Source organism: Falco rusticolus, chromosome 8 (assembly GCF_015220075.1).
Source record: "Falco rusticolus isolate bFalRus1 chromosome 8, bFalRus1.pri, whole genome shotgun sequence".
NCBI lineage: Eukaryota > Metazoa > Chordata > Aves > Falconiformes > Falconidae > Falco > Falco rusticolus.
In genome coordinates this window covers 48,197,352-48,225,299 of record NC_051194.1, presented here as the reverse complement: position 1 = coordinate 48,225,299, position 27,948 = coordinate 48,197,352, and the positions used below count along the sequence as shown (strand labels likewise).

The window sequence follows — 27,948 nt, the reverse complement described above, 5'->3', positions numbered from 1 at the left end:
GCTCAGTTTGTATTTCACAAGTCCACCATCAGGACACTCCCTTAGTCATGTTGCTTTCATTGCTTATTTTAAAAATCTTTCTGCCATTGCTTAAATTCTTAACTTTTCCGTATGTATCTCCGAACTTAGCGTAATCCTAAAAATGATACCAGTTCTCTTAACAAAATCCCTTTTCACCTGAACATTTATTTCCATTTATCACCTTGTTCTCCACTCATTTTAAAGGAACACCTTGTTTACATAGCTCAAATAAACCTTTTTTTAGATAATCCTTCAGAAATAGCTGGGAGAGAGAGGCATGCAGCCTCCCCAGCTGAACTGTGGTCTGTCTGTTCTGGGAATTCTAGGTTATTTGTCATATAGATACCATCATAAGAACCTCAAAGTTTAGCGTGTTTCTAGGGCATTTATTCTTCAATCTTTTGATGCTTTGTAATGTACTCAAGTCCTCTAGACCTCAAAACATGTTGCAGCAAAGTTGAATTCTGAGGGTGGGGCAGGGAGGGAGAGAGGCTGTAGAAGAGAAGCACAACAAGGATGTGTTTGGCTTGCTTTTGCCCCAGCGTCAGTGAGTCACATTTGAGAGGTTGTGTCTTACGCCACTCAGAGTTGCTCATTGTTAGGTCTAGCCTCCATCAAAAGCTACGAATGGCCTCATCACTTCTTCACATTTATGCTTATGTGAAGAGTTGTTCTGAAGTTATACTCTATAAAATAATCATGCATCTGCATTTGTATGTATTGAGATAGTGCCTGCTAAGCAGTGGCATATTTCTGTTAAAGGTGTTAGTTTATGGTCAACTAAGTGAAAATTCAGTCAGATTCAGCCACCAGAGTCATTCCAAGGGCATTTTTTCATTAAAGCCTGAGGATTGTTCTTTTTCAATCAATGTTTCACAGCCATCTGAAGATTATTCTATGTTGCCACCTGTTGAAACTCTATCCCCAAAACAGAGGAGAAGGCACAGTGTAGAATTTGCTGCTTGACCACAGTGGTTTTATAGTTGATAATATAAAATAGTATTAACAAATGGTCATAAATTCATCACAGATACACTGTTGCAAGTACTGTATGTGTATTTACATGAACATTATGTTATTGGTATTGATATGTAAAATATACTGTCGGTGGCACACGTAATGCCTGTATTGGCTCTATTACTAATAGCTTCCAGGCACTTTCTGGTGGGTTATTTCAGCAGCTGTTTCGGGAAGTTGCTGTTTGGTTTATGCTCTTAGGATGAAAGGTTAACCAAAAGGATAATTAGCAAATCAAAGTCTATTAACAGGAATTCATTACAGTAGATTGGATCTTTGAACCCTTTTCCTGTCACTCCGACTGCTCATACTTTTCAAAAGTGGATATTGAAGCCTCAACTTTCCATGAGTGTCTTACAGCCTGAATGGAAGAGCAGTCGTTCTGCACATTTTGGTGTTGATAAACTCCTGGGAGCTCCTGGAAGTCTTCAGGTGTTTCTTCAGTCTGTCTATAATAATGCTAACTGGTACATAACCAAATTCTGTACCTCTACTGAAAACTGATTGTAGGTGCCACTGCCTGAAACATATGCTCTGTGACTGATACAATTACATTGACAATCTGTTGCAATTCTTGTTCAATTTCAGTCTTCTTTTTCTACAGTTATTATATCAATTGAATACATGCAAGCAAGATTTTGTTTTGATCAAATGGTAGACTTTTTCTCCCACAGTAATTAAGGCAGAATCTCTGCACTGCATTACAAAAAAATAGGTTGTGAGGTGAAATAAGACTCTTTTTGGGTGCTTCACTGTGCCTGAGCATTCATGTGTCCTGTATCATTAAAACTGTACCACTTATTCCAGTTCTAAAAACTTCATTGCATATTTTTTTCATTAGCACCCTTAAAATTATTCAAAGTTTTTCTTACTTTGCAGATAGGTACAGAAAGGCATTGGGCCAAGCAAGATTGACTCTCTTAATGTTGCTGGACAGTGGGAGCAGAGCAAGGACGCTGTCAGCTACTGGTTTGGGTCTTTTTTAGCTAGGTGTATGTGGTCATTTAAAGAATCCATTTATATACTTTGAATCTTTCAGCACCTCTTTTATACTGTAAAAATCAGGCATCTGTTTTTCTTGTTTGTTCTGCTGATGTGCCTATTAATATCCAAAGACTTTTTTGGATAGGATGGTGATGATAATGGAATGATAATAAGGTGAATATGAGGTAACAAAAACTACTAACAAGTGTGTGTGTGTACTTCCATATATACGGGACATAATACCGGGTAGGTGGTACTACCAGAACTATTATGTATCACATCATTCTTTACTCATCGTTATCTTTACAACATACGATTACAAGAGTTCCTGAGTCTTCAGGTAACAAAATGGAGAAATTGGGACAAAAAAGGAGCAGCTGGCAAAAACAGAGTTAAGACAGATACCAATGTCACTCATCAGTTTTGCAATTTTCATTAGGAAGAAAGATGATCAGAAGTTACCTAAAAGGTGACGGTTATATAATGAGATTTTGTAAAAATTGCAAATGAGAGAAATAAAATACCCCCTTCTTTCACCTTAAGATGGTTATTATTTTGATGGCAAATGACAGTATTATTCGCCTAGAGAAAGAATTAATTCATGAACAAAGCCCTAGGTTTGTTTTTAGAAGACTAAGAAATTCAAATCAGTGGAAGTTCTCTTTCTTTATGCAGGACTGAAATTAGCCCTTTAAATCCATTAGAATGGAAAACTCCCCAAAAAGACAGCTGCTGGTTTTGTTGTTTGTTTTAACAAGCCTGGGAGGAATAGCTTTATCTGTACCTAATACTTTCACAAAGCTTATTAAAGAAATATATTGCTAAAGAAGTACAGCCATTCTTTTGAAGCCAGACATTTCATTTTCTCACATAACCAGAGCATAAATATCAGAATGCTGGTGATTACTCATACAATTAGTAGTTGCATTGCGTTTTGTCTGTGTCCAGTTGTGCCAAAGTTAAAGGTTGCGCTGAGACTGTAAAATGTGAGTTAAATTTCCTTCTTTTCTCTCAGCTTTTGAGTGAATTTCATCTCCAACTCTAAAAGAGTGGCTCAGGCCCGTTGCTGTTGCTTCAGGATGCTTTGGTTCTGCCCCTAAATGAGCTACATGTTGTGTTTTACCTCTTTTCTGGAAAACATGTACTTACAATTGGGGAAAACAGTCTTGCTGGTGGGGTTTTTCTGTGTTTCTCAGCAACTATTTAAGTAAAGGAAATGACCTCTGAGAGTGCAGGCTGGTCTGGTGGAAGCTCCACAAAGTCAATAGTGTGGCTTTATTTGGGGGGTTTTTTTTGGTAAATGGTACTTCAACTCATATCTGTCTTCATTTTTGTAACAAATGCAAGCAGCATTTAGAACACAAGGAAAAATGCATGTTGCTAAGGGATGGCAGGCAATTGTGAGACTGAGAAGTTGATGAGTGGGATTTAATACAGACTTGTTCAGAGATCTTGAAGCAAACACAAAAGCAAAAATACGCGTGGCTGGCACAACAGACAAATTTATATAGGTCTTTTGGAAAATCTTCCTTTATCATCATTCCAGCCTTATTTCTACAGCTGCTGCATTATTGACTTGGTATAAGAAATATGCTACATTTCCTGTAGCATAAAAATTCTGTATATGCACACTGGTTACATATTACTTCCTTATTACTTGTTTTCAATGAAAGTGAAAATATTTTGGTGTCTGTTAGACAAGGTATATTAGAAATACAATTTATTTGTCAAATCTTGAGGGCATGACTAAATACTCACAGTCTTCAGGCAAACTTGCCACAGCAGTCAGTGAGAATGCACAATTATAGATGTCATTTAACTGAAATGAAGATGAGTGTTTCATAGTTGACTTCAATGGCAGTTCTGCCTGGGCAAGTACCAAGTCAGTAGTTCAGAGACAGACCCCTGAGAATGTACTTGCATGCAGATTGTCAGTTCTTCTTGATTCATTTATTTAGACATCCATAAATTTTGTACTGAGTTCCAAAGCACTTCAGCAGCTGTGGGTAGAATTTTAAGATTTTATTTTTTTTTTTTTTGCACAAACGGCAAGTGAAATGTGTTCCTAGTAATATATTTCAGATTCATAAATGGAGGAGGCAATGTTATTTTTTATAGTTGAGAAGATGAACTAAGACATTTTTAAGGAGAAGTGAAGGATGTCTGGGCAGAATACAGTATGTTTGTTGTAATCTTTGAATGATATGTTTTTAAGCATTCCTACATTATTAAAATGTTAACAAGACAATGCAGTACTACAGAAAGTTTGCATTCCAGAACCTCTAAAATAAATGTGGCATAATCTGTTATGGGAATATAAATTATTCACAAAATAACAGATGTCTGGTGCCAGAAAAAGATAAGTTTAACCAGTAAAACATTTACTTTTACTCAGATGAGAGTCACATTTTGTAATAACAGATCTTATACCATATTTCAAATATTGCCCAAACTGTGTTATGATTTTCCAGCTCTTAAATTTTTCCATTCCAGCCAATGCAGACTGGCATAGCTCAGAGAAGATGAAAGGTTAAGGTGGATTTAAAGTAAATTTGCCTAGACACATAGCAACAGGACCCAGGAGGACTAAGCTGTTGGGTAGTCTCACTTTTATGGATATTCGTTAAATTAACATCCACCCTTGCTAGCTGCGTGTTATGTGTCCCCTGGTTAGATCCACCTTGTTTTCAACTGCTGGAAGCATAGTGCTAACTGATCTTGCTGAGTTTTAGGAACAAACGGCTAGTGAAAGTTTTCCCAACCTACTGTGACAAGGGTGTGATGTGTCACTGAGAAATTAGATGTTGGCAGTGTACACTATGAAATTGCTTTGTATTTGTGTTTGTAGACAAGCTGATTTTCTCCAGAACTAATGTACTGCATTCACCATATAGTTACCTGTTCACCCTTTTCAGTCTAAAAATTGTAAAAGGCCGGGGGTTGGGGGTAGGGGGGTGAGGGGGTGCAATTGCATTAATCTCTTTTTAAATGAGGAAAGGAAAAGTCTGATGTAACCTGCGTTCTGTAAAAAAAGCGGAATTGAATACAAGCAGGTGAAATGGAGACACAACACAAGTTGCTTCAAGTGAGTGTTAGAAGTTAATTTGCTCCAGACATAGTACGTTCACTCCTGCATTTTGGCTAACAGTGCAGAATCAACCTTTCTTGTTCCTCCTGCTTTTGCACAAATAAATTGCATTGCGTTGGAATATTAAACAAAAGATTTTTGAGATGTGAATGCCCTTTGTTGATACGTAACAACTTTTGCACAGCTACTTTGATATATGATTTCTAGGTATGCACCAGCATTTTTTTTCCCTTCACCTGGTGAGTGCACCTGGATTTTTCTTGATCTTAGTCAGTAAAACAGATCTAAAACACCAGCCAACCAGCCAAAAACAATTCCCCAAGAATCCCCAGCTGTGCAAGGAATTGACTAACAATCATAGGTGATATAGTGGGATCATCTCGGACACCTCAATAACTGGAGCAGCAGGCAATCTCTGTTCAGGAAGGTGTACCAATAGGTACAGAAATAGATTTTGCAGGGCAAGATTTTACAGTTGCAGAATGGTGTGTACTTCTGAATATTTTCTAATTCTCATCAGTCTGCTTTCATAAAAATTAAACCCATCCAAAAGTTCAAAACCAAACCTTTGTAATTACATCCTTCATCAGTTAGAAATATTTTTGTACTCGGAAAAAATGACAGGTTCCTTTGTAATAGAATTCCCTGGAGTCTTTGGTATGCCAAATCAGAAATAAAATATCTAAGAAATTAAGTATCAACATCACTGTTGTACCATAGCCAAACAAGCAATACTTTTGAAATGAAAAAGATACTTCAGCTCAGCCCGTTGAACGGTAGTGATGCAGTTAATCAAATAATCAGTCTAGCTACAGAGTTCACTCAATATTGCAGAGCAATCCAGACATTTCCTCATGTAGCTTCAGTATCTTGAGAAAATATGCTGTAGCTTATTTCAGTCCACATTTGTGTTTGAGATGAAAAGCTTTATATTTATAGCTTCCACTTGTTTCTCATCTTTGTATGGAAACAAAATTGCTTTTCTTTAGAATGTGTCAAACATATTTATTTCATGTAACAACCTTTCATTACATAAAACCTAGCCATTTCTCAGACAGGCCTGAAGTACAAGAGAAAAACATTTCACAAAAACTAAAAGTAATCAAAGGGTTAATAGACACACTCGGCTGTCTGATTTGCATGTAGGTTTGCAGTGGAATTTTTCTAGAACAGAGCCCTATGGGTTTCTCAGCCTCATTTCTCAGTAGACTGCACAACTGGTGAGAAAGTAGGTATTTTGTCTGACAGCCATTAGAGTCTCATTATTCAGCACATGTGGAGATAAAACAAAAAGATTTTGAAATCCCTTATCAAAGTTAGCTAACTGTTTTAATGAGTGTCAAAAAATAATCTAATGCTCTTTGTTCATTTTTTTTGAGTGATGCTGTGATACAGGACAGAGCTTAAAAATGCTGTAAAGGTTGTGACCGCTAGTGACTTAATTGCTTTCCTGCTATTGCCTTTATGGCATATATTACTCATAATGTTCATCTTTTTCTTCATAAAAAGGATAATTAATTGTGTAAGTGCCTGCTTTATTCCTTTGTAGCAGTACGAGCCAGCAGAAGATAAGACTTTTCTGTGAAAAACAATGTTTTGAAACTTGTTTTTCTTACTGGTACGATTATCTATCTCTCTGTTCATTAGCTTTTCTGCCAATATATTGAAGGAAGCCCTTCTTGTCCTTCTTTTAATTCAGTCATTGATGTTCTTCTCCCTCCATATCTTATTTCAGGGCAAAGAGATGTACAGCGACTATTGTTTCCAGTATGATGACTTGGAAGTCCTCTCTCTCTGCCCCAGACCTATGTCCCAGGGTAGAAGATCCTAGGGTTCATTTAGGCAGTCCTTCAAGTGTAGTGTGGCTAAATAAGATTTCCCCACCTTGATCTTATTTTGTTATGGTTTCTTAATGTATCCCTTAATTACTTTCAGCCAGGCTTGTAACCTTGTTGACTGTGATCTCTCTGCTTTCATGTTTTTATTTTAAATGCTGCAAATTTTGTTACAATATGTCCGTGGTACAGCTGAACCTACTGATTTTTTCTCTCTCCAAATTCTTCACGTGCTTCACTTTCAAAGCTCTCCATACTTTTGTATGTCTTCTGTAACATACTTTCAAGATGCTGACTTGCACCTACCACCCATCAGCCACTGAAATCTTGAAAAGCTTCCTGCTTTTCCTGGTCCTACTTGTGAAAAGCTCCCTGCATACAGCTGCCAAAGTTACTCCTGTTACTCTCACCTCTGAAAATTTCTCTTTCTCTGTGATGGATTGAAAAACAGAAAAAAGCATATGAGAAGTTTGGCTGCCGCACTGGTGCCTTTGTTGGTGACTAGACCACCTTATTGTTCTGTGTGCAGAAAGCTTAGAACAGCAAGGTCAAATGATAGATAGTAGTAGTATCAATGAACTAGCCTCTCTTCAGCATTGTCAACAGGCATGTGTTATGAAGAAGTGTAGGAAGAAAAAATGTAGTGGGAAGTAAGTGTCACTTTTTAGTTTTATGTCAGATGTGCCAAGCGTCTAGCATGTCAGATTTTAACTGAGAATTTTATTTTTCAATAAACGCATTTTAACTTTGTGTTTATTGATGACAGTTTACCTACAGGGATAAGCTTTTCAGCAAAATTGTTTGGATTGTGTACCACTGTAATTAATGCAACTGATTTTACCTTTGCTACACAGTTGATCAGAGAAAGAGCATTTATATAATGGTCAGACAACTTCATTTCCTCTCCCCATTCTGTAATCACTGTATGTCTCAAAGGTTGTTTAATGCAGCCCAGTATTCACAGGCATAATTGGAGCTGTTGAAATTATAGGGAGAATGTGAAAATCTGTTTCACTCTGTGCAGCTGTACTGGTTTGGGAGACATGCTTGCTTTACCTTGAAGTCTCAATTACTCTCCAAAATCAACACTTCAAATTAATACCAGCTACCTGTAACACAACTTATGTGAACTCCAGGCTATCATAAGACAATCTTTGCATCACATTTTCTAGTAACCCATAAATAGAACATAAACCCATCCTTTCAGAAATCACTTTTGGTTTTAGTTACCATAGGAAGTGGCATAGTCAGAAATTAAGGGAAAGTGTTCGGGGTCGTCAAGCTGTCTATGTTTTCAAAAGTCATTCTTTCAGTAGTGATGTGGCATTGTAACAAAGCGCCGTAAACAAGGCTGATTGCACCAAAGGATTTGCACCTAAGCATGCCTCAGTTCTGCTTACCGGTTGCATAGGCTTGATAACCATGCAGTGGTCAAGTTATATAGTAAATTATTTTGTTGCTGTGTTTCTTCTCATGTAGCTGTTTTAGGTTGGAAGTTGCATGGCTCTTTCTGTCAGGTTTTTCAAGAAGAAAAGGAACACAAGTATTTACTATTTTCTTACTTTTACGAAGGAGAAGAATAAATATCTAGACTGCCAAAAATAGTTTTTCCATTATGCTCTTTTCTAACCTGGCAATATGTTCTGTTGTGCAAGCAGGTGGAAGAATTATAACAACAAATCTCTATTTCTAGGATGGGAAATGGGCAAATCTCTCAAAAGAGCCTCTGTGTGGGGCTGTCTAGAGCAGTGGTGGCCACTTTGCAATGTCTGTGCTGCCCTTATGTTGTACTTACTTTGTGTATGGCTGCTGTCCAGTGCCTGCAGCTGGGGGATGCAGTAAAGGACCTGGCGCAAGGAAAGGTGCAAAGGTGAAGCCTGGCAGTGGGTGATTATAAGTATGGTGTGGTCTCTTCCTGGCAGGGAGCTGCCTCCATCACAGCCAGCACCACTCTGGGAAGCTGTTCTCTGTCCTGGGATTCTTGTCTGTCCGTCTGCTTGGCCTTTGGCACAAGGCGTGGGTAATAGTCTCAGCTTCTGGCAGAGAAGAGAGGTAGGCAGGTGTAAAGCTATACTTTTTATCACATGCACGCACACAAACAAAATACATATGTTCAGTAATTGAAATATTATTTCTTCTGTTAGTCACAGTAAGAGCAGGCTTATTTATTTATTACATACAGGCAGAATATTTATGTGATGGTTTTGTAAGGATTATTAGGATTATAGCCAAACTCCATCTAAAAGCTTTTAGCATACGTGTTGGAAAGGGCTCCTGCAAGTGTGTCACATGTATCATCTTTACCTTGGATAATCTTTTGGTTACAATTGCTATTTGAACAAGCTGTTGCGAAACAGAAGTTTATTGTAGTTATGTTTTATGTATCTTCAGTGATAAAAAATGTGCAGATAGGCATGTTGTGGGATCTAAGCAGCACTGAGTATTATTGCTACAGAAAACCTTTATCATTTGAATTTCTAGATCTATACAGGAGGTTTAGAATTCTTCTTGTTTTTATTTTTACTAAGAATCTCAATTCTGAATGATGGATCTGAATTTTAAGTTAGATATCTATTGAAAATAGCATGTATATTTTTGTCATTAAGTCCAAATTAGAACTTCTGCCTAACATGCACCAAAATCATCACTCTCACTCAAGAAGAAAAAAAATTATTTCCTAGCTGTAGAAAGCAATACCTGTAGGCACATTTTAGCATGGTAAGAAGAGATAATTTCAAAATATAAATTTATAATGTGCAAATGTATATAGGTTATTAAATTGTAAAGACTTTACACAATTCACAGAGTAAACTAAGTGAACTCTTTTAAAGGTACCTCATAAACCAAACTGCTTAATGGAATGGTTAGGGGGATTAAAAAAAAATACTTTTTCTGCTTTCGGCATGGACTGCAGCGATCACTGGAGCTGTGAGCCAGCGCGGAGCATTCTAAGTTCTTCGCCAGGAAAGAAAATTACTGAAGAAATGCAGGTTGAGTGTCAGAGGGAAGAAGTTTTATTGTAACATTTTTGCCCCTTTTTAGAGTTAGGGCAAACCCCATTCACTTAGTTGGACTAGGACAGCATTAACAGGTGAATCCTATGTAACAACTATAGCAAGAGTTGCATGACCTGCAAAAGTGAGTAAATCATTTCAGCTGTCTTGCATTGGAAGCTAGAACCTGTTAGATTTGAACCTGTCAGATGTTATCCTGTGCTGTGTCCTGACTTTGGTACGTACAGCTGAAATGAGGCAGTACTAATTAGATAAGTAAGTTTTGAATTTTAACATGGTGCTGACACAAACATAAGGCAAACAACCAGAAATATGTGAAAACAACTTCAAAGCAGAATTGAAACAATGTAAGTAGGCGACAAGAGCATTGATATTACTGAGCCCCAAGCAGTACTTAATTAGCTTGCTTTATTTTTTCCTTGGGCTCTATTTCAAAATAAATTCAGGCTTCAGTAAGAACTTGAAATGAACCATTGATTTACTTCTCTGGAGTCTTAATTTACTTAAAAGGGAGACTTAATTTAAAGACGGGAATTTAACGCACATGAAATATGGCCTTTCCATGAGCAAAAAGAACACAGTTGGACACAGTGCAATGGTATGGGTTAGATTTGAAATGAACCTCTTGCACGTGAGTTAAGATGTGAGCATTTCAGCCTGACCCAGACTCAGATTGAACCACATCTACAGTTTTCTGGGAGAGGTTGATACCACTGTGGTCTCATGCTTCCAGCTGTGCTCTGCCGAGCTGTGCAGCAGAAGCTGGTGCATCCCTGGTCCTGGGCAGAACGGACTCACGCACTTGTTTGGCCTCTATCTGGCTCCATGGGGCCTGGCCCAGGTGGAAATCAGAGCAAATTTGAGCCTATTCTCAATAATACTTGCCTTCAAAAACAGCAAAAGGTCTATAATCCTACAGCTGCATCTAACCATCCACATGTATTTTATATGGTGATTACCGTTTGGAAGTATGTATATGCATGCAGGCATTAACAGTTACATTTCTGCATGGAGATATTATATGTTAGCTCTGTGCTATAAGTACAAATAAAAGAGTAATCTTCTTCGTGCTTTGTATATACATGTGATTTGCATTTCCTGTGCTTTGCACAGTTGAATACTTGGCATTTCTGTCTCAAACGTAAAACTGTAAGTAATGGTGTTTTGAATTCCGTGGATTGAAAACAGTAAGCTGTTATCAAAAGCCCATTTGGAGAAATGCAATTTTCTGATTTTAGGAGCCAGGAAAACCCAATTCTGGCCCCACTGCAGTGACAAATATGCATTTAGCTCGGTGTACTTTCTGTGGGAGTTAAACTGTATAATAACCTTACAATTATGATCTTTGAAGATGTTCTGCATTAAACATTTAGAATGGTGGAAGGAAACATTAATTCATAGAGGGGCGTATGTCTCTCTTTATACATCCCCATCGATGAAGAGCTTATTTGTGTCAGGAAGCTTTCCAAATGATGGAATTATTATGTGAACTGAGGTTCTTTCCAAAAGCTGCAATACTGGCAGAATTGAACCCAGCTGGATGCTGGTAACTTCCCTCTAGTTTTCTAGAAGTTTTCTTGTTAGCTTTTTACGCCTTATATACTCTAGAATTGCTTTGTATAATGAATAACGAAAACACTGTAAATCTAGGGAGTATTTTAAAAATTGACATAATACATCAGCTGGTGGGCAGCTAAGTGAGGAGATTTGGGAAATGAAATCTGTCATTTTACAATCATCTGCTAAATTCAGCGATGGCAATCCATCACTCTGTGATGGTAGTTGGTGGCCTGTTTAAAGATCTTACTCTTGCTCAGGACCTCGCTCCACAGACACTTGATGGCAAAACAAAGGAATAAAAATGTGCTCCTTCTTGCTGCAGGCAGTTTGAACAGTGAGGTCAGGGGCTGCAAGCAGGAGCGTGAATGATTCACTTGCTGCACGAGGTGGTCTTTCAGGCCAGGGGTCTGCCTCGGTGCACATCGGTTGACATTTCTGCTGACCCACTCCTGCTGTCTTGCTCACAGGAGATTATTTCTGTCACCAGGAAGTGTTTTCAAAAGCACCAAATCTTTATGCTTACGATTAAAAAGAATACATGGGGGACAACACAAAAAACCCCAGTCAGCCGGGGGAGTAGTCTCTATATCTTAACATACAGCTTGCAGTTCTGCAGGTGTGGTATTCTTTTAAGGCCTGAAATGCAAAATACTGAGGAACCTTCCTTTATTGCACGCGGGTTCACCTGTATCCTGGTGTTATGCCTGTTGCAGTCTGGCGTAATATTGCATAGAATAACAACAAAAAGTCTATTTTCCTGTAATGTGAACTCACAAATGGCAGCAGTTCAGCATGTTTCCTTTGTAGAAGTTAGCACTTCTGAGAACTTTCCATATTGAAAACTCTTTAATTTAGAATGTTAGCAAATGCTATTTATTAAAAACCTGTATTTTATGAAGACTCAGAATCATATAATGTGTTCTAGATTTTTGCAGATGTGACTTACTTCTATAGAGACATTAACATTGAGTCATCTATGAACTATGATTTAATATCACTTTCTTTTGTCATACTTTATCAATCAAAATACGTTCACAATCTGGTTTTATCATTAATTTGGTCCTAATAGTAGTCTTAGTTCTTGATCATTTTCAGTGTTTACTTTGAAATTACACTGTATGAATGGTATTATTTTTATCACTATTTTTTTGAAAAATCATCATTCTTTTATTACATTTTCTTTCTCCTGGTTTTTAACTCTCTAAAATTGATGTACTGCAATGCACTTCTGGGAAATATGCCAACAACTGTGGGCTTTAGTTTCAGGATGCCTGTTCATAGTTCATACGCACTCTCAAGCGTTTGTTGGAGGGGGTACAATCCCGTTTTCAGAATCCTTTGTAGCCCAGCATTGGCCTGATACACAGAGTGATGTTAAGACAGGGTTGGGTGGCTCTAAACATAAAGTGAAAGGGCCCATATTTAAAAATAACCAAATGCTCAAAATAGAACCTAGTTTTCCCAATCAGCTCAACACTACTCAAAACTATGCCATAGGTTTCAAATGGGATATAAGTAGTTTTTAAGAGGTTGCTGTTATATAGATGTTGTACTTGCTTAGATGATAAAATCTGATGCCTGTTCCGTGTGATGACAGGTCACTTACACAATCATTTCTTATGTCTATTTTGTCAGGGTTGCTCATACCAGCACCACTATACTGTCCCCCTCCCATCCCATGTTTGTTAGATGAGCTTGTTTTACTGCTGGCAACCGGTATGGCTTGTGGTCACAAGGCCTGCAGCTGAACAGCTTAAAATGCAGTGAGCAGCAGGCAGCATGTGGGCGAGGAGCGTTTGAATACTGGCTCTGGCACGAAGTTCCTCTTCAGGTGCAGTTGGGACATTTAATCTCTCACCTTGCCATCGCCATCTGTAAAATGAAGTAATACCTGCCTACTGATCTCATAGGAGCACAGATGATTGACTCATGCTTGTGAAGTGATACAGGAATGCACTGAATGCAAATTGGAGCCATCTGATCTCCAGATATATGGGGAATTGCTCATGGAAAAACCTAAAAATATTAACAGCTGTGTTCATGTGTGTAGTGGAGTACCATAAGCAACTCCTGCAACTGAAATGAGGGATATCATATGTCAAGATGGTGCTGGAGCCTTTCAGCGTCCTCCCAGTGACTTTGAGAAACACAAGCCATTCCAAAGGCAAATACATTGCTTTTTTGTAATCCACAGTACAAAGCCTTGCATGTTTCTGAGTGCTCTCCAGTCCTTAACCCTGGCTGCCTTTGGGGCTTTCTTGGGCTCCTTTCAACTGGCCAAACCTTCAGCACGACAGCAACAACAGCTGGCATGAATTTGTTGAAGGCATCGGTATTCACTGGTAACCTTAAAAACAGGAAAATCATCCCTTTTGTCAAATTACACACATTTCACGGTAGGATTTTAACAAGATTTCAAGGCTGCTGCTGTCCTGTATAAAATGAGATGAATCAGGCCCCTGTCGTGTTAGGTTCACTAAAACCACAGGACTATTACTGTATGATTATTTTTTTTATTTTTTTTTTTTTGTGTACAGCATATTATGACATAAGTATTTTGCTTCTTTTAGAAGATAAAGGGAAAGCAAAACCTAATAATGCAAGTCAGCAGTCCAGTACAGAAGTGGGTCCTTTTCTTCCCAAACCTGGGGTGGCAACAGTGGCACCTGTAACACCTGCCTCATCCTCCAAGAGCACGAATGGAGCTCCTAACACAGCGTCTGAGTCAGAAGAGGAAAAAGCCAAAAAACTACTTTACTGTTCATTATGCAAAGTGGCTGTGAATTCCCTGTCACAACTAGAAGCCCACAATACAGGTGAGTATGCCTACAGTGCAAGTCAGTTGTGTCTGTTATCATGTTTAAAATTCAGTGTAACAAGCTGGTTTTCTGACACTGTGGTAGCCACACTTCACTGAAGGGTCTTTTAGTCAAAATTTACAATGGCAAGTTACAAAAAAAAATTCTGTTAATGACAATTTCACTTGTGGTGTTTGATATTTTCTTAAAGTGCTCTCTAAATTTTTTTGAACTGTCCTTCATGTACTCTATAATCTTCTAGTTGACAAAATCCCTACAGTTCATGTTACCTAATCAGATTCCATCATACCTCCATAGTGATGATCATAGTGTGATCATAGTGGTTTCTGTAATGCTAAGGTTTCTAAAATGTCAGTTCTGTCACTCTTTCATGTTTCATCTCGCTGTCTCTAGTATCTGGGGTTTTGCTGGTACAGCTTATAACATTTTCTTGTTATTTGATGTTTTTGCTAATTTTAGGGTAGGCTGCTTAGATTCCTGGATGTCCTAGAATCTTATGATTATTGCAGATTAGATATGCTCCCTTTAAAAGGCCACAAGCAGCAATCCCTAATATGCTCTGGCTGCTCTGTGATGTGCTGGTGATGTAAAGCTTGCTAACAAACCACTGAAGCTGGTTTTACATTCTTGAAATGGCCAAATCAGCCATTTCTTCCAAATCAGAGGGTACTTATTGAAGTATTATTGTTCCTAGGCAGGTTTTGAGTGATTGCTGTAGTTCCTTTCCCACTTTTGACTAATGCCCTTTTTCATGATTCCCCAGCTATATAGATTTTACAGAACAATAAGCAGCAAACGCCTTGGCCATACAGCCATGCACTAAGCCCAAACAGAGAGGCAGTGATCCCGTGTGCCTGTTGTTCCCTTTTTGTATAAAACCTTCTCCCATTGTCTGATTTCCCTTTAGACTGAGGAAGCGAGAACTACACTGACCAAAACCAGTCATTGTTAATCCTGATCTGTGGTGACTTTAACCATTCTGTCTTGAAGATAAATGTGTTACAAAAAGGCCCAAGGCTAATGGACATGGTTGCATGTTGCCGATCACTAACTCACCTGTGTTGTCTTGCTCGTTAGGCTCCAAGCACAAGACCATGGTTGAGGCTCGGAATGGTGCTGGTCCCATCAAGTCTTACCCTAGACCTGGATCCCGGCTGAAGGTGCAGAACAGCAGTAAAGGCTCAGGACTGCAGAACAAGACATTTCATTGTGAAATCTGTGATGTTCATGTTAATTCAGAAATTCAGCTTAAACAGGTAGCTTGCATGTATCTGGGGCTGCTTTGTTGGTTTTAGTTACATTGCAGTATTGTAGGTGGGGTGTAGGTCTCTGTGAAGATGTTTTGGCAAAACATGAACTCATTATTTCTTTTCTGTCATCCCACAACTATTTCTAAATAATTTACCATAGGTCAAGTTCACCTAATTGTTTCAGCTGTGGAAAAAAGTGGGCTTGGGAGTCATAAAGCAGAGGTGGACAAGGTGTCAGTACCAATGAATCCCATAGCACATCCAGTTAAAAAGTTTGCTGTGGCTCAGGAGAGAGATTGGAACTTTGGTCTCCCAAATGGAAGAAACTCTGGGTTGAGGTTCCCCGAATTCCTCTCTTGGTGCTGTTTCAGTCTGCCGCGATACTTTTTAATACTATGTGAAAAGGAGAATGTGACATGAACCCACCAGTTTAGGACAATCAGCAGGAGGGTAATGCTGTAGCCATGTCTGAATTGCGTAGGGCAACATTATCATTAGCAGCGTGTCTGTATGAACATGCAGCTCTGCTCTGTCTGAACCAATTAGCCCTGGGTTCACAGCTGTACCAATACAAATGCTTTGGTTTTGATGCCCAAATGGGAATCTCTAACTGGATGGTACTGTGCTGTATGGATGTGTCCTCTCATTCCCTGTCATTTCAGTTATCTCTAAGATAGTATTAAATTGCATGGTGTAGACATATCCCTGGGTACTGCTTCTTCCTTCAGCTAATTTTGAATTATTTATACAACTAAGCAGCATCAGCAAGACTGAAATTTACCTCCTACTTCTGAATATCCCTATGACCTAGTGATTACAGCTCTGCCTGGTTCAAAGCTCCTCAAGCAGAAAAAGGAAATACTAACCAAAATATCAATAATTTGCAGAGTCTGTCTCGGATCACAGAATTCGCTCCATTTGATTAGTTTCTGATTCTCTATTTGATGTGCTCCAAATTTTTATGTTTAATTTAGCAATCTCTCTGAAGAACCTACTTTATCTTACAAACAGGGGCTTAGGCATATCCTGATGATAAATCAATTTCAAACTCAAAATGGAGAAATGTTTAAACAGCTAATTAAATGTGAGGATATTTATTTCAGCATATTTCCAGCCGAAGGCATAAGGACAGAGTCGCAGGAAAGCCTATGAAACCTAAATATAGTCCTTACAACAAACTGCAGCGCAGCCCAAGTATTTTAGCAGTAAGTATTTTTATTTCTCGTGACTGTCTTTGCGAATTTGTGACCTTGGGGACTCCTACCACAGAGACAGGAACATGACAGACCTGACGCTTTCGCAGCGTGTCTGCCCCTGCGGGCTGAGTCTGCATGGGGATCAGGTTTGAAGATAGTTATGTATTCTGTCTGCCCAGTCAAAGGCATGCAGACAGCACTGCCTTATTTACTGCTAGGAAGAAGGGAGTAATTGGTGGAATGGGGAGTGAACTGTGTGCCCCATGGAGAGGTATTGGCTCTGCTGGGCTGGTGCACTTCTTGAAGCCTGCAAACGTATATACTCTGCCTTTCTGGGGACCTGAGATAACTCTCAGTTATGGTGGGTGCAATCAGGGAAAAGGATATAAGATGTCAAGATATCAAAATACTAATGCTCGTTGTCTGCATACAGCAAAACAGAGTGCTATGTGGATGTATTATGTTGGCACAAGAGTTACCAGGTGTTCGGGAGAATTGATTGCCTGTCTGCACGCTGGGGCTGTGTCTGTCACTGGCCATCAAAACACCTCTCCTGCCTTTGTGCCCCAAGCCATTCCCCTTCCACACCCACCTGCATTTTCAGGAATTCCCCAAGCTGGTTCTGCCAGTCAGCTGCAGCCGGAGTTCAGGCTGGCTCTAGCACAGCACAGATTGTATGTTTATTTGCTCATGACTCAGCCTGTATTTTATTCATTAGGGAAAAGTGCATGCCATCTATGGCACAAAAACAATTTATAGGTTGGAAAGAGAGAGATGCCAATGTGTGTGCACACAAGGAAGTATGTGAAGAGCCTTTAAAAGCTGAAATATTAATATGTATTTGTAATTGTACAGAGGCAAATGAAAATGCTGCAGGCTTTGTCTGAGTGTCCCCATTAGATAGGTTGGTTCTGCGCACACTAATCTTCTTTGCTTGTGTAATACATCATTCGATCATCTATTACATAAGGAGAGACTTCCAGTAACAAAGGATATGAGTATCTTTGCCCCCACAAACGTGATTGTGATGCAAACCATTTTCAGTGAGATGGTAGTGTATATATTTCTGGTTAGCTTTTTCGCCACAAATACCAGCAGTGATTGTACATCATAAACTGAATAATAATTCTTTCAGAAATAATTCTTTATGATATTGATCTTAAAAAATATTTCTGTTTTTAAAAGACCAGCTCTGCATTGACAGGTAAAAAGTTGACTGGACTAATACTAGTTTCCCATCTTGACCAGTATACTTTTCTACAGTTCGTTTTTGCAAGTGGAAAATTTGACTCTTGCCATTGAAGTCTTAATCATGTTTTTTTTAATATGGCTTGCACAGTTATGATTTACACAAAGTTGTTCACTTGCAAATCATGCTTCCTTCCAAACATCAGTATGGCTGCCCCCACATTCATAAGATTTATGTATCTTTAAATGTATGATTTGGTTGCTTTAATTACCTTGGGAATAAGAAGGCAACATGGGTAAAACTCCTAAGCAGCTGACATGAGGCTTCTGTGAGGAACCACAGTGTGCCCTTTGTCAGGGTTTTTTCCCTCATGTGAAAATGGGCGTGGGGAGAACTGTATTTACACTGGTTTTTTGTGTTTTATTCCAGGCAAAACTTGCATTCCAGAAGGACATGATTAAGCCACTGGCACCTGCTTTCCTTTCATCTCCTCTTGCTGCAGCCGCAGCTGTATCATCAGCTCTGTCGCTCCCTCCTCGGCCCTCTGCCTCCTTGTTCCAGGCCCCTGCAATACCACCAGCTCTCCTCAGACCAGGCCATGGTCCCATCCGGGCAACGCCTGCTTCCATACTTTTTGCACCATACTGATTGATTGATGTAAGAAAGAGATAACTATGGCCAGTAAAAAGGGTAAAAGAAAAGAAGGAAAGGGGTCAAGATTTTGAAATATCTTTCTTTTTTGAAATGCCATCACATCTCAACCAACCACCATAAACAACACCACCATAAAATTCATCATTGACGGTACTGCATTTTGGAGTCTAGACAACTCTCTCTCAGTCCTTTTTTTTTAATCCAGATAGAGTTATTTACTAAAAACTTAATGGCTCATAAAATTTATAGCATTAAATATTCATGCTTTTTTTTTTTTTTTTTTTTTTTTTTGCTATGTATATGATGCACCTTGGCATCAAGGAACATAAAATATTTTCCTGACAGACTTGAAAACCAGGGTCTTCCTTGCTCACACTTATGTAAATACTTCTCTGAAAACCAGTGGGGGTATAATCTAATGTGGAAAAAAAAGTAGATGAACCAAATGCTTGATTGTGGATAACATCTCAAAAATTAATTGCGTCCTTTTTTTAAATTATTTTTTCAGTGTGCTCTTGTTGACAGGGATTGTGTACTGTCCTAGGCCCAGTCCTGGTGTATCTTGTGTAGTACTAAAAATGTATCATATGTCTGATTTTAATATTTTTAGTTTCTGTGCAAATGTTTGAAAGCAATGCAGCGCTGAAGCTTTTAATTATTTCTTTTGTGTCACACTTTATTTAGAGAAACTAAAAATAGAAAGCCATATAACACATAGTTAAGATTACTACTTGTTTGCTACTTTCATTTAACTTATTTTTGTTGTTTCCTCACTGGTGTTGCTAAGCAATGTTTAAAGAGAAAAAAAGCTTTTCAATTGCACATTACAACAGCTCACATGCATTGTTCAAGAAGACAATGGATCCATGCATTTGTACGTAAATATCCTTTTTTCTTCATTTCTAACTAGTTTTCTTTGTAACGATGCTGCATAACGTTGTGGCTCCCTAATGCAATAATGTACAGAACATGAAATATTTATAAATGACCGTGTTCTCTGTTTACTGAATATACTGCATTAATGCCCCACCTATCTTCTTACCTCCCCAACCCTTTTATAAAGGTGAATCAATATACAGTACTCAGACTGAAGTCATTATGCGATAATGGGGACAACAGGTGGAAGAAAGGGAAAAAAATAGAATTAACTTTTAGAGCATCTTTATCTGCAATCCATAATAGTAAAATGTCTGTGTATTTTTTTAAATGTACCTTTTCAATAAAATAATAAGAAAAATATACATACTTCTTGTGTTTATTAATTGGTACAAGAAAAAAAAAAGCCTCAAACAAATAAATTTAGCTAAAGGAGTCCTCAGGAGCAGACAAAGCATTAGAGTTGCAATAAAGTATAATTACAGAACCTGTGTTTACTTCCCTTGTGTTTTAATGTCTTTTCCTTGCTACATCCTGCTACAGCCTTTACTGGGGCTTTTTTGCAGTAAGACTGTAAACATTCACTACAGGAGAGGTTCAGAGGAAGAAGCAATAGAGCCAAGTGGGTAATGTTTTATTATTGCACCACTAAAATGCCACAATATGGTTATGCCATCTCTGATGGAGATTTAAGGATTAACTTTAAAATGAGCCTGGGCATACCTGAGGCTGGAAGCAAGTCACTTTAGAGCCAGGACTTGCTCTGAGGCATGGGCAAAGCAGGCAGCTGCCTGATGCAGCAGGCTTTTGAAGGCAGGTGTTTGGGGAAGCTTTGAAAAGACCTCTTTCACTGCTGAAAAGCTTGATCTGGAAAAATCTTTTCTTTGTTAATATGAAGTGAAAAGTGAAGCATACAAAAGTAAAAAGACTGAACTGTAAGGCTGTTATGGCCCTGTTGGCTTTGTATTAACCCTTACAAGGGCCAAGGAATAAAAACTATAATAGAGAATTTTACAGACCAACATACACCTCATACTTGCAACATATTAGAGACCATTTTCTGCGAGTGTAATTCTGCCCAATTTCCACTATTCAGTGGAGCAGTCGACTGTGTTGTGAGAGGATGGTTTGCTGGAGAATCGCCTGCAAAGGAGTAGGTGCAGGAGTCTTGGCTTTTAGCATCCTCTGGGGAAGCAGGTACAGTTGTATTAATCTTGTGGACTGTGAGAATTACAAGACAGTATGGGTACAGTCTTCCATGTGCATCTGACTTGGTAACTCATGCTTGTCAGTCAGATTTAAGTGCTCAGCTGCTTCCAGAGCAGTTACCTGCATGAGGAGCCTGTTTCTGTCCAACATGAGGTAAGTTTACAGAACTGTGAATTTTAGTTGGTTCTTCAGGAAATGACTTGTCTTTGTATTAAAACATTATTTTACCGGCTTTTTATAGCCCACTGTTGGTGATTAGAAATTTAAAGCAATTACAAATTTTTGCAATTGGAAAGGGTCCCATGTAAAACAGAGGAACCCTGCATGAAGGAGGGGACCGGCCAGGGGCGTGTAGGTTTCTTGGACAACTGATTATTCCAAAGAGCATCTTACCCTGGAGAAATATTTAGGTCACTAAGAGTGAAAGAACGTGTCATGTTATTCAGCACTAAGAGGAATTGCTCCTTGTGTTTCACAAGCTAAGTTAAAAGACTATGATTGTAAGCCAAGGAAGGCTCATGTTCAGATTCATACTCAACACCCTTTGTACTCGTTGCTGTGTTAACTTGTATTTTGTGTACTGTAACTGCACTTGCCACCGAAGTTTTGTCCATGTCGTGCAGGACTGAGCATTTGAGATGATAATCCCATGATAAATGGCAAACCCTCTTAATACGCCTGCTGGGATCTTGCGTTTTAGGTCTATAACAAGCTCTACATGAGAAGGGAAATTTGTATCATACTTGCACAAAGGCTATGAGCTGCTTTTTTTTTATATGTTGGGATTTTTTCTTTTGAGGTGTAATACCATTAGTCTGCTGGCTCTGAAATTCGTGGGGTTTTTATAACAAAGAACTAGTACTGAAACTTTGCAATGCGGTTACAATTTTGAATAAATATATTGAATGTGCAAACCACTAAGGTAATAAGGTTAAAGTAATAGGATGGCATTCTCCCATGTGTCTGTTATTCTAGGTCTGTTCGCTGCACCCTGAGCTGCAAGTTGTTCCTGTTCAAGAAGTCAAATGTTACAAGGGACACTGTGTCAGGGATTGTCACCTGGCACTGCCATCTTTCTGTAGCAGAATCAAAAAAGATTCAGACTGGACACAGGCACGTCAGCAGGAACTTTCTGCTGGTGTGTGGCTGGATCATGGTCCCTGTACTGTGAAATATTTCCGTAAAGGGTGTCAAACAGAAGATAGTTTCCAGTAGTCTATACAGATACATACTTTTTTTAAAAATAATACAAATAGGATCTTCTAAGACCACTGCAGGATACTAGTATGTGTTCTTCTCATTTCTGCAGGTCAAAATCTTTCCCTCTGATTTTGGGCAGATAACAGAAGGAAGACAGATGCTAGCACGCACGTTGCCCTGTCCATATCACCATTTGAAGTCCTATCATAATGTTACACTGGGTCCATTTACTAATAAAAGTTTCCTATAAGAAAGAGATTACTTCATTAAAAATAAATTACTTTACTTCCTTACTCTGTGATCCTGGACTGTAATTTTTATGCTCAGAAAAGTTGTGCAAAAGGATTTGGCACATTTGTCAGGGGAAAAAAAGAGATCATGATTGTTTTAAGCTATGTGGGAAGTATTTCACTATCTTTATGCATCTGGCTGTGACCCAGCGAGCCTCACTGTATATCTTTTGAACATGTCACCTTGAATAAGTGAAGTACCGTACTATTCATTCATGCTTGGTTGGACAGTAAATCTTCACAGATGTCACCTTCTGGTCATGATGATTTTCTTACTATGGGTAGTATATTTTTTTAACCATTTTTTTCTTAGCAATCTTCTTTCAAGTGACAACCTAAACATCCGCAAGTATTTATTGGAACAACCAGCATTTCAGGTAAAACTATATATATATATATATATATATATATATATATATATATTTAGTATCTAGAATTCTTAGATCTTGTGACGGTTTTGGATTAAAGTAACAGATTTAGAAATGTTTCTATTTGGTTTAGTTCATATGTATTTGTGTTGATAGAGCACTGTGCTGGGTGCCGGATGCCCAGAGCCGGCTCCTGCCAAAGCCCGCAGCGGAGGAGGCCAAATGGAGCCTGTCGCCTTTGAAAGGCTGCGCTGAGGGAGGTCCCCAGTGACTGGGAAAAGGACAATTTTATGCCCGTCTTCAAAAATGGCAAGAAAGAGGATCCAGGCACGTGAAAGCAGGTAGGTGATTTGGATTGGCCAAAATGGGTTGGCAAAGGCAAAATGGTGCCTGTGTGGCCCAGGTGCTTTCTGTGACGAGGGGGAGCAGTGTAAGCCTTGCCCTCGGTAAGGCCTTCAGCTGCTCCCACGGGAACCCGCAGGCGAGGGGGGGCAGCGTGTGTGGCGTGGGTGGCTACAGGGATGGCCGGGCCACCCAGCTCCAGCCGTCGGGCTCGTGTCAGGAGCGCCTAACATTCTGCCCGCTGGCCCGCGGTGGGGTGGCGAAGGGTGAGCGCTGGGCAAGCGTGCGGGTTGTGGCGCCGCACCGGGGGGCTGCCCCCGCGGGCGGGGGGCTGGAGGGCGCGGCCGAGCAGCAGCGGCCCGCGGTGAGGCCGCCCCGCGCGGCGCGGCAGAGGCCCAGCGCTGCGCCCGGGCAGCCGCCAGCCGCGCCCGCTCGCCAGGGGGCGGCTGGGCAGGGCCGGGCGGGCCCCGCGCTTGCGGGCGGGCGGGCCGCGGGAGGCCAGCAGTGCGCCCTGCAGCGCCCCCTGGCGGCGGCGGCGCCTCATTGAACGCCGCGCTGCGTTAGCAGAGTCGGGGCCGGCAGGTGAAGGGACGCGGTAAAACTCCCCCGTTCGCCACTTCTGAAGCGGCACCTGGAGTAACGTGTCCAGCCTGGGGCCTCCGACAGGAGGGAGGGTTTGGCAGGGGGGGAGCAAGTCTGGGAGAAGGCTGCAGAGGCGGCTGGGGATCGCGCACGCCGTGTTCAGGGCAGCCAGGCGGCTCTACTGAGCTGGAGAAAGGTCTGGCCATGGTCCTCGAGTGTCTGATCTGTGGTTACAGCAAAGAGAGGCCGATGTTCCTCAGCGAAGCCCCACGCCAGGAGGAGAGGAGGCAGCCAGGAGGTGGAGGAGCGAGCATTCTGACCGTACATAAGAAGAAAAAAGGTTTCACAGTAACAGTGGGATAAGCCCTGTAGCAGGTTGCCCAGGAAGATTATTGCAGTATCCACCCTTGAGAAATCTCTTACATGCAGCCAGATGGGCAACCCGATCCAGCTTCGCATGCTTTGAGCAGGACGCTGGACTAGGTGATCTCCAGAAGATCAGCCATCTTAAATAAGTCTCTAATTTCTGAAAGATAAAAAGGCCTTCTGCTGAAAAATCAAAGTAATTGTTGTGTTACAGGGCGATTGGCAGCTGAAGGAAACTTTGCAGCACTAAATACTGACTGATCGTTCGCAACACGGTGGGCACCTGCTACAAAAGCCTGAAAACAATGAAGATAAGCACCTTACTTGTAATAGGCTGAGGAAGGAGAACTGAAAGGAGGATGTACCTGGCAAGGTGAGAGAGTCAAAGTGACAGGGAGGGGAAATTATTTGTACTGCAATATTATGACTGGATTTTGGAGGGGCTGAGGTTGTCTTTCTCAGGCCAAAAAAGGACTTTGCAGGAATTGCAGCGTGATGTGTTTCAAGCCTTGGTGAGTTTTACTAAAACAAGTATGTTTTCACTAAGCTGTTTGTGTAGATTATCTGAAACCGTTTAACTAATTTAATAGCTGAAAAACTTCTCTCCAGTCTTGCTTACATCCTGTGTTCACAGCGAAGCAACTTCTGTCAGTGCATCAAGGGCCACAGCTGACAACTGTTCTGCATTTGCCTTGGGAACCTGTGTATTGGAGCAATGGATTGTTTGGGTTTTGAACTGCATATATCTTCTGCACCCAGTCAGACTTAAAAAGGAAAGATCAATACAAAAATTGGTCATAATTTTTAGAGAAGTAGTATGGATTTTCCAACCCAAACTATTCTATGATTCTCTGTTCAAGGGAAGTATTGGTGATACAGTATAGCAAAGCAGCAACAAGAGGGTGGATTATGATAGGACAAAAAATACTCCGTGCAACAGACAGTAAGGCTACTGCTGGCTGAATCTGATAAACATCCACTGGTTTATGCAGGTAAGATGCTGACTGAGAAAAGGGCACCTGCTGTCTCAGAAGCAGGGTTAGGTAAGGTTCAGACAGATTTCTCTGTTTGGAGGTAAGGTTCAGACAGATTTCTCTGTTTGGAGAACTGGCCAGCAAAATCCACAGAACATGGATGTGCTTAATCATATAAAGTCAAACATAAATCCACACCACAAAATTTTTCTCTCTGAAAACAAATTGAGATCTATATAACCATACAAACAAAAATGACTCTTTTCCCTTAAATAAAGGTGGGCAAACTATTGCGATTGTGTTGTGCAAGCCAAATGAAAACGGAAGAAAGCTGAAAGGTGGAGCTCATGTCTTGGCAACAGTTTCCCACTGGCTGTTAAAAAGTATTTGAATGCCTCCACTATTTGTCTCAATTCCATGAGCTGTAAAGAGAAAGGGATGTTAAGGACTGAAGAAAACACTACTAAAGCATATTCCATCAGCATAAAACATTTTAATGTGTTGTGTGAAGGGACAGAATCAGGCCGGTCGCTTTACAGGAGACTGGGTAGGTTTAGATGTCTGCAGTGGTTTTGTTAGTTCAAGAACCCCTTAGAAACAGCAGACAGCTTCCTCTTGCACAGAAGACCTAAGGTGCCCTGGAGGAAAGGGATGCCTTTGCCATCAGACAGACTGAGGAGAGGAACAGGCATAGCCAGACTCGCAGCCACAAAATGCAGGCAAGATAAGTACCAGGATGGCTACATCTAGCCCCGTGAAGAAGGATGCATCAGGAAAGGGACACGTTTAGGTCAGTCTTGCATGAAAGCATTTGACTGTAGCAGTGCTGAAAAACACATTATTTATTAGGAGTTGTTAGCTACTGTGAGCTCTTTTCCTAGGCTAGGAGCAGCCATGGCACACAGGCTTCTTTTTCAAAGGCTGTGGTTTACACTTTTAATATATGATGTAATTTCAGCAGATTTAAATGCCCAACACACAGCAGCAGCCAGTTGGTGTTGTCAGAGTACTAAATCTGAGCCACAGCTTTCAAAATACTTCGGGCAATGAGCACCCTCACTGGCACTCCAGACCCAAACACGGCTCTTGTCCAGCAAGGGAAATTTCCATCTTCTTTCCCCAGGATTATGTTTCCTTCAGGAGGTTTCTCACTCATAAAAAGATGACATTTTTGGTTAAGCCTTCTCCCCAGAGCCATCCACCCAAGTTACTTTTCCATTTAGACACTTCCTCTCCTCTAGCTGTAAGAGGGAGGTTTTTCCCGCTGTTCAAGGATCAATTTCTGCCAGTCAACCTCTTGCCATCCCAAGTCTGAGCCTATTGCAGCATTGTCCTGCCTTGCCTTCTGATTCTATCAGCTGACTCTTTGATCCTCTATCTAGCTCCTTCCTTGACCACATCAAACCCTGTCACTTGTTTCTCCAGCCCTCTATCAGCCTCTTAAGTATCGTTACAGCCTGTCAAGATCTCAGCTCCCTCCTCCATCTCCTGAGTGAAGTCTGTCTTCATTTTTCAGCAAGTGCAAGTGAGATTTTTCCATACTGCCCTTGAACTTGAAAGCAGCTCCCTAAACTATAAAGCCACCAAAAAGTCCACCTTAAACATCTTCTCTAAAGCTCCCTTATAGTCACAAAACCAAACAAAAAAATAGAACTACTACCCCAGCACCTGCAGGGAGAGTAAAACTGGCAGGAGATTTTGTGATGTCAGATACTAGCTCATAAGAAACCCTGAGAATAGGGGACAACATAACCGTGACCCTTCTCATTTTATCTGTCTAAGCTCTGTCAGCCTTGACTGTGCTAAGCACATTTTCTGGCGGATCTGATGCTTGCCTTAGAGGGTCAGTGATGCCTGCAAACACTTCCTTTCTGGGATATATTATCTCCTCAGGAAGGCAGGTGGTTGCTTCATTCAAAACTAATTTTCATGTTCAACTGTGCCAAATCAGGTTTTCACATGCAATTTGAATTTTAAAATGTTCTCTAACATTTTCAGCAAAGGCTGAATCAAAAACTGATCTTCACTGCCTGACTTCACCAAAGCTGCTCTGAGGCTCTCATGGCTGAATAGTGTGATCCTACCCATTGCCAAACACCACAAAGGAAACAGTGGGGGTTTGGCTTATACAAGAACAAATACACTGGCTCCATCCTTGCTTTTTCATCTCTGCTAGGATCATGTAGATGTGCGCTCCTGCTCCAAACACAGTCCACCCACCCTGCAGAACAGCACTGTTTGCACCGTAGCCACAGTATGGGAGGGTACATTCATGCCTTGATGTGTGCTGGGTTTTAACTTCCTTTGCTGCTGAATTATCTGATATGCATCAGAGGGACAAGAGATCTGTCTCCTGTTGTCTGTCTGACCCTGAGTCTAGGGCTAAGTAATCCCCTTCCATATCTTGAAAAGTTAATCCTCTGGAGTGAGTTGAGTCTATGCCTTGCTCCTTCTCAGGGGCAGAGGCATTTCCTGCTTCTCAGCTTCCTGCCTCCCTCCCTCAGTGGAGTGGCAATCAGAGTTCATGTAGAAAAACCCTCCAGTATGAGATTTACCTGTGACTTTCACAGGTGAGTGTTTGCTGATGAATTATTCAGCCCCCAAGAAAAGGGAGATGGGAACAGGAACACAATATCTATCTGACACCAGTTTGGACTTCATTAGTGAATGCTTTTCACCTGTGACAGCTACCAAACCATAAATCCCAGATTCCAGTTCCTTGCTGATTCTAAACAGACTCGAGTTATATTCTCCCCCTTCTCTGCTACCCATCTTTAGAATACATAAGGAGGGGGGGACCACGCAAGCACAGATACTTTCTACCATCTGATCCCTTTGTGGTGCCAGACCTGGCACCAGGCTCATAAATCAGCTTCAGTGGTTGCTCTCTGTAAATGATTTAGTGCAGGAGATACTGATTGGTAGTAGCAAAGGCACCAGGACTGTTCAAATGTAGAGGGTTATAAGAATTACATCCACATTTTCAAATGCAAAAGTTAATTGTAAAAGTTACGACTTGCTATTTTCTCTCTGGGACTGAATGCTGGGAATGCTCTGGTGCCTTCTAAATCATTGGAGCTGGCTTGCTCTGCAGTCCCCTGTCATGGGGAAAAA

General features: G+C 40.4%; 1 protein-coding gene across 10 annotated transcripts in view; it reads left to right on the top strand.

The window, feature by feature from the left end:
* ZNF385B (zinc finger protein 385B) overlaps positions 1-19,872 on the top strand; it is a 168,765-nt gene extending 148,893 nt beyond the window's left edge. For all 10 annotated transcript variants that reach the window (XM_037397197.1, XM_037397205.1, XM_037397200.1 and 7 more), the window contains 4 exons: positions 14,090-14,335; positions 15,416-15,594; positions 16,692-16,793; positions 18,403-19,872. In XM_037397197.1, coding sequence (XP_037253094.1) covers positions 14,090-14,335; positions 15,416-15,594; positions 16,692-16,793; positions 18,403-18,621 — 746 coding nt within the window. In that variant the 3' untranslated portion in view covers positions 18,622-19,872. The remainder of the gene's footprint in view (positions 1-14,089; positions 14,336-15,415; positions 15,595-16,691; positions 16,794-18,402) is intronic.
* Positions 19,873-27,948: the final 8,076 nt, after the last annotated feature.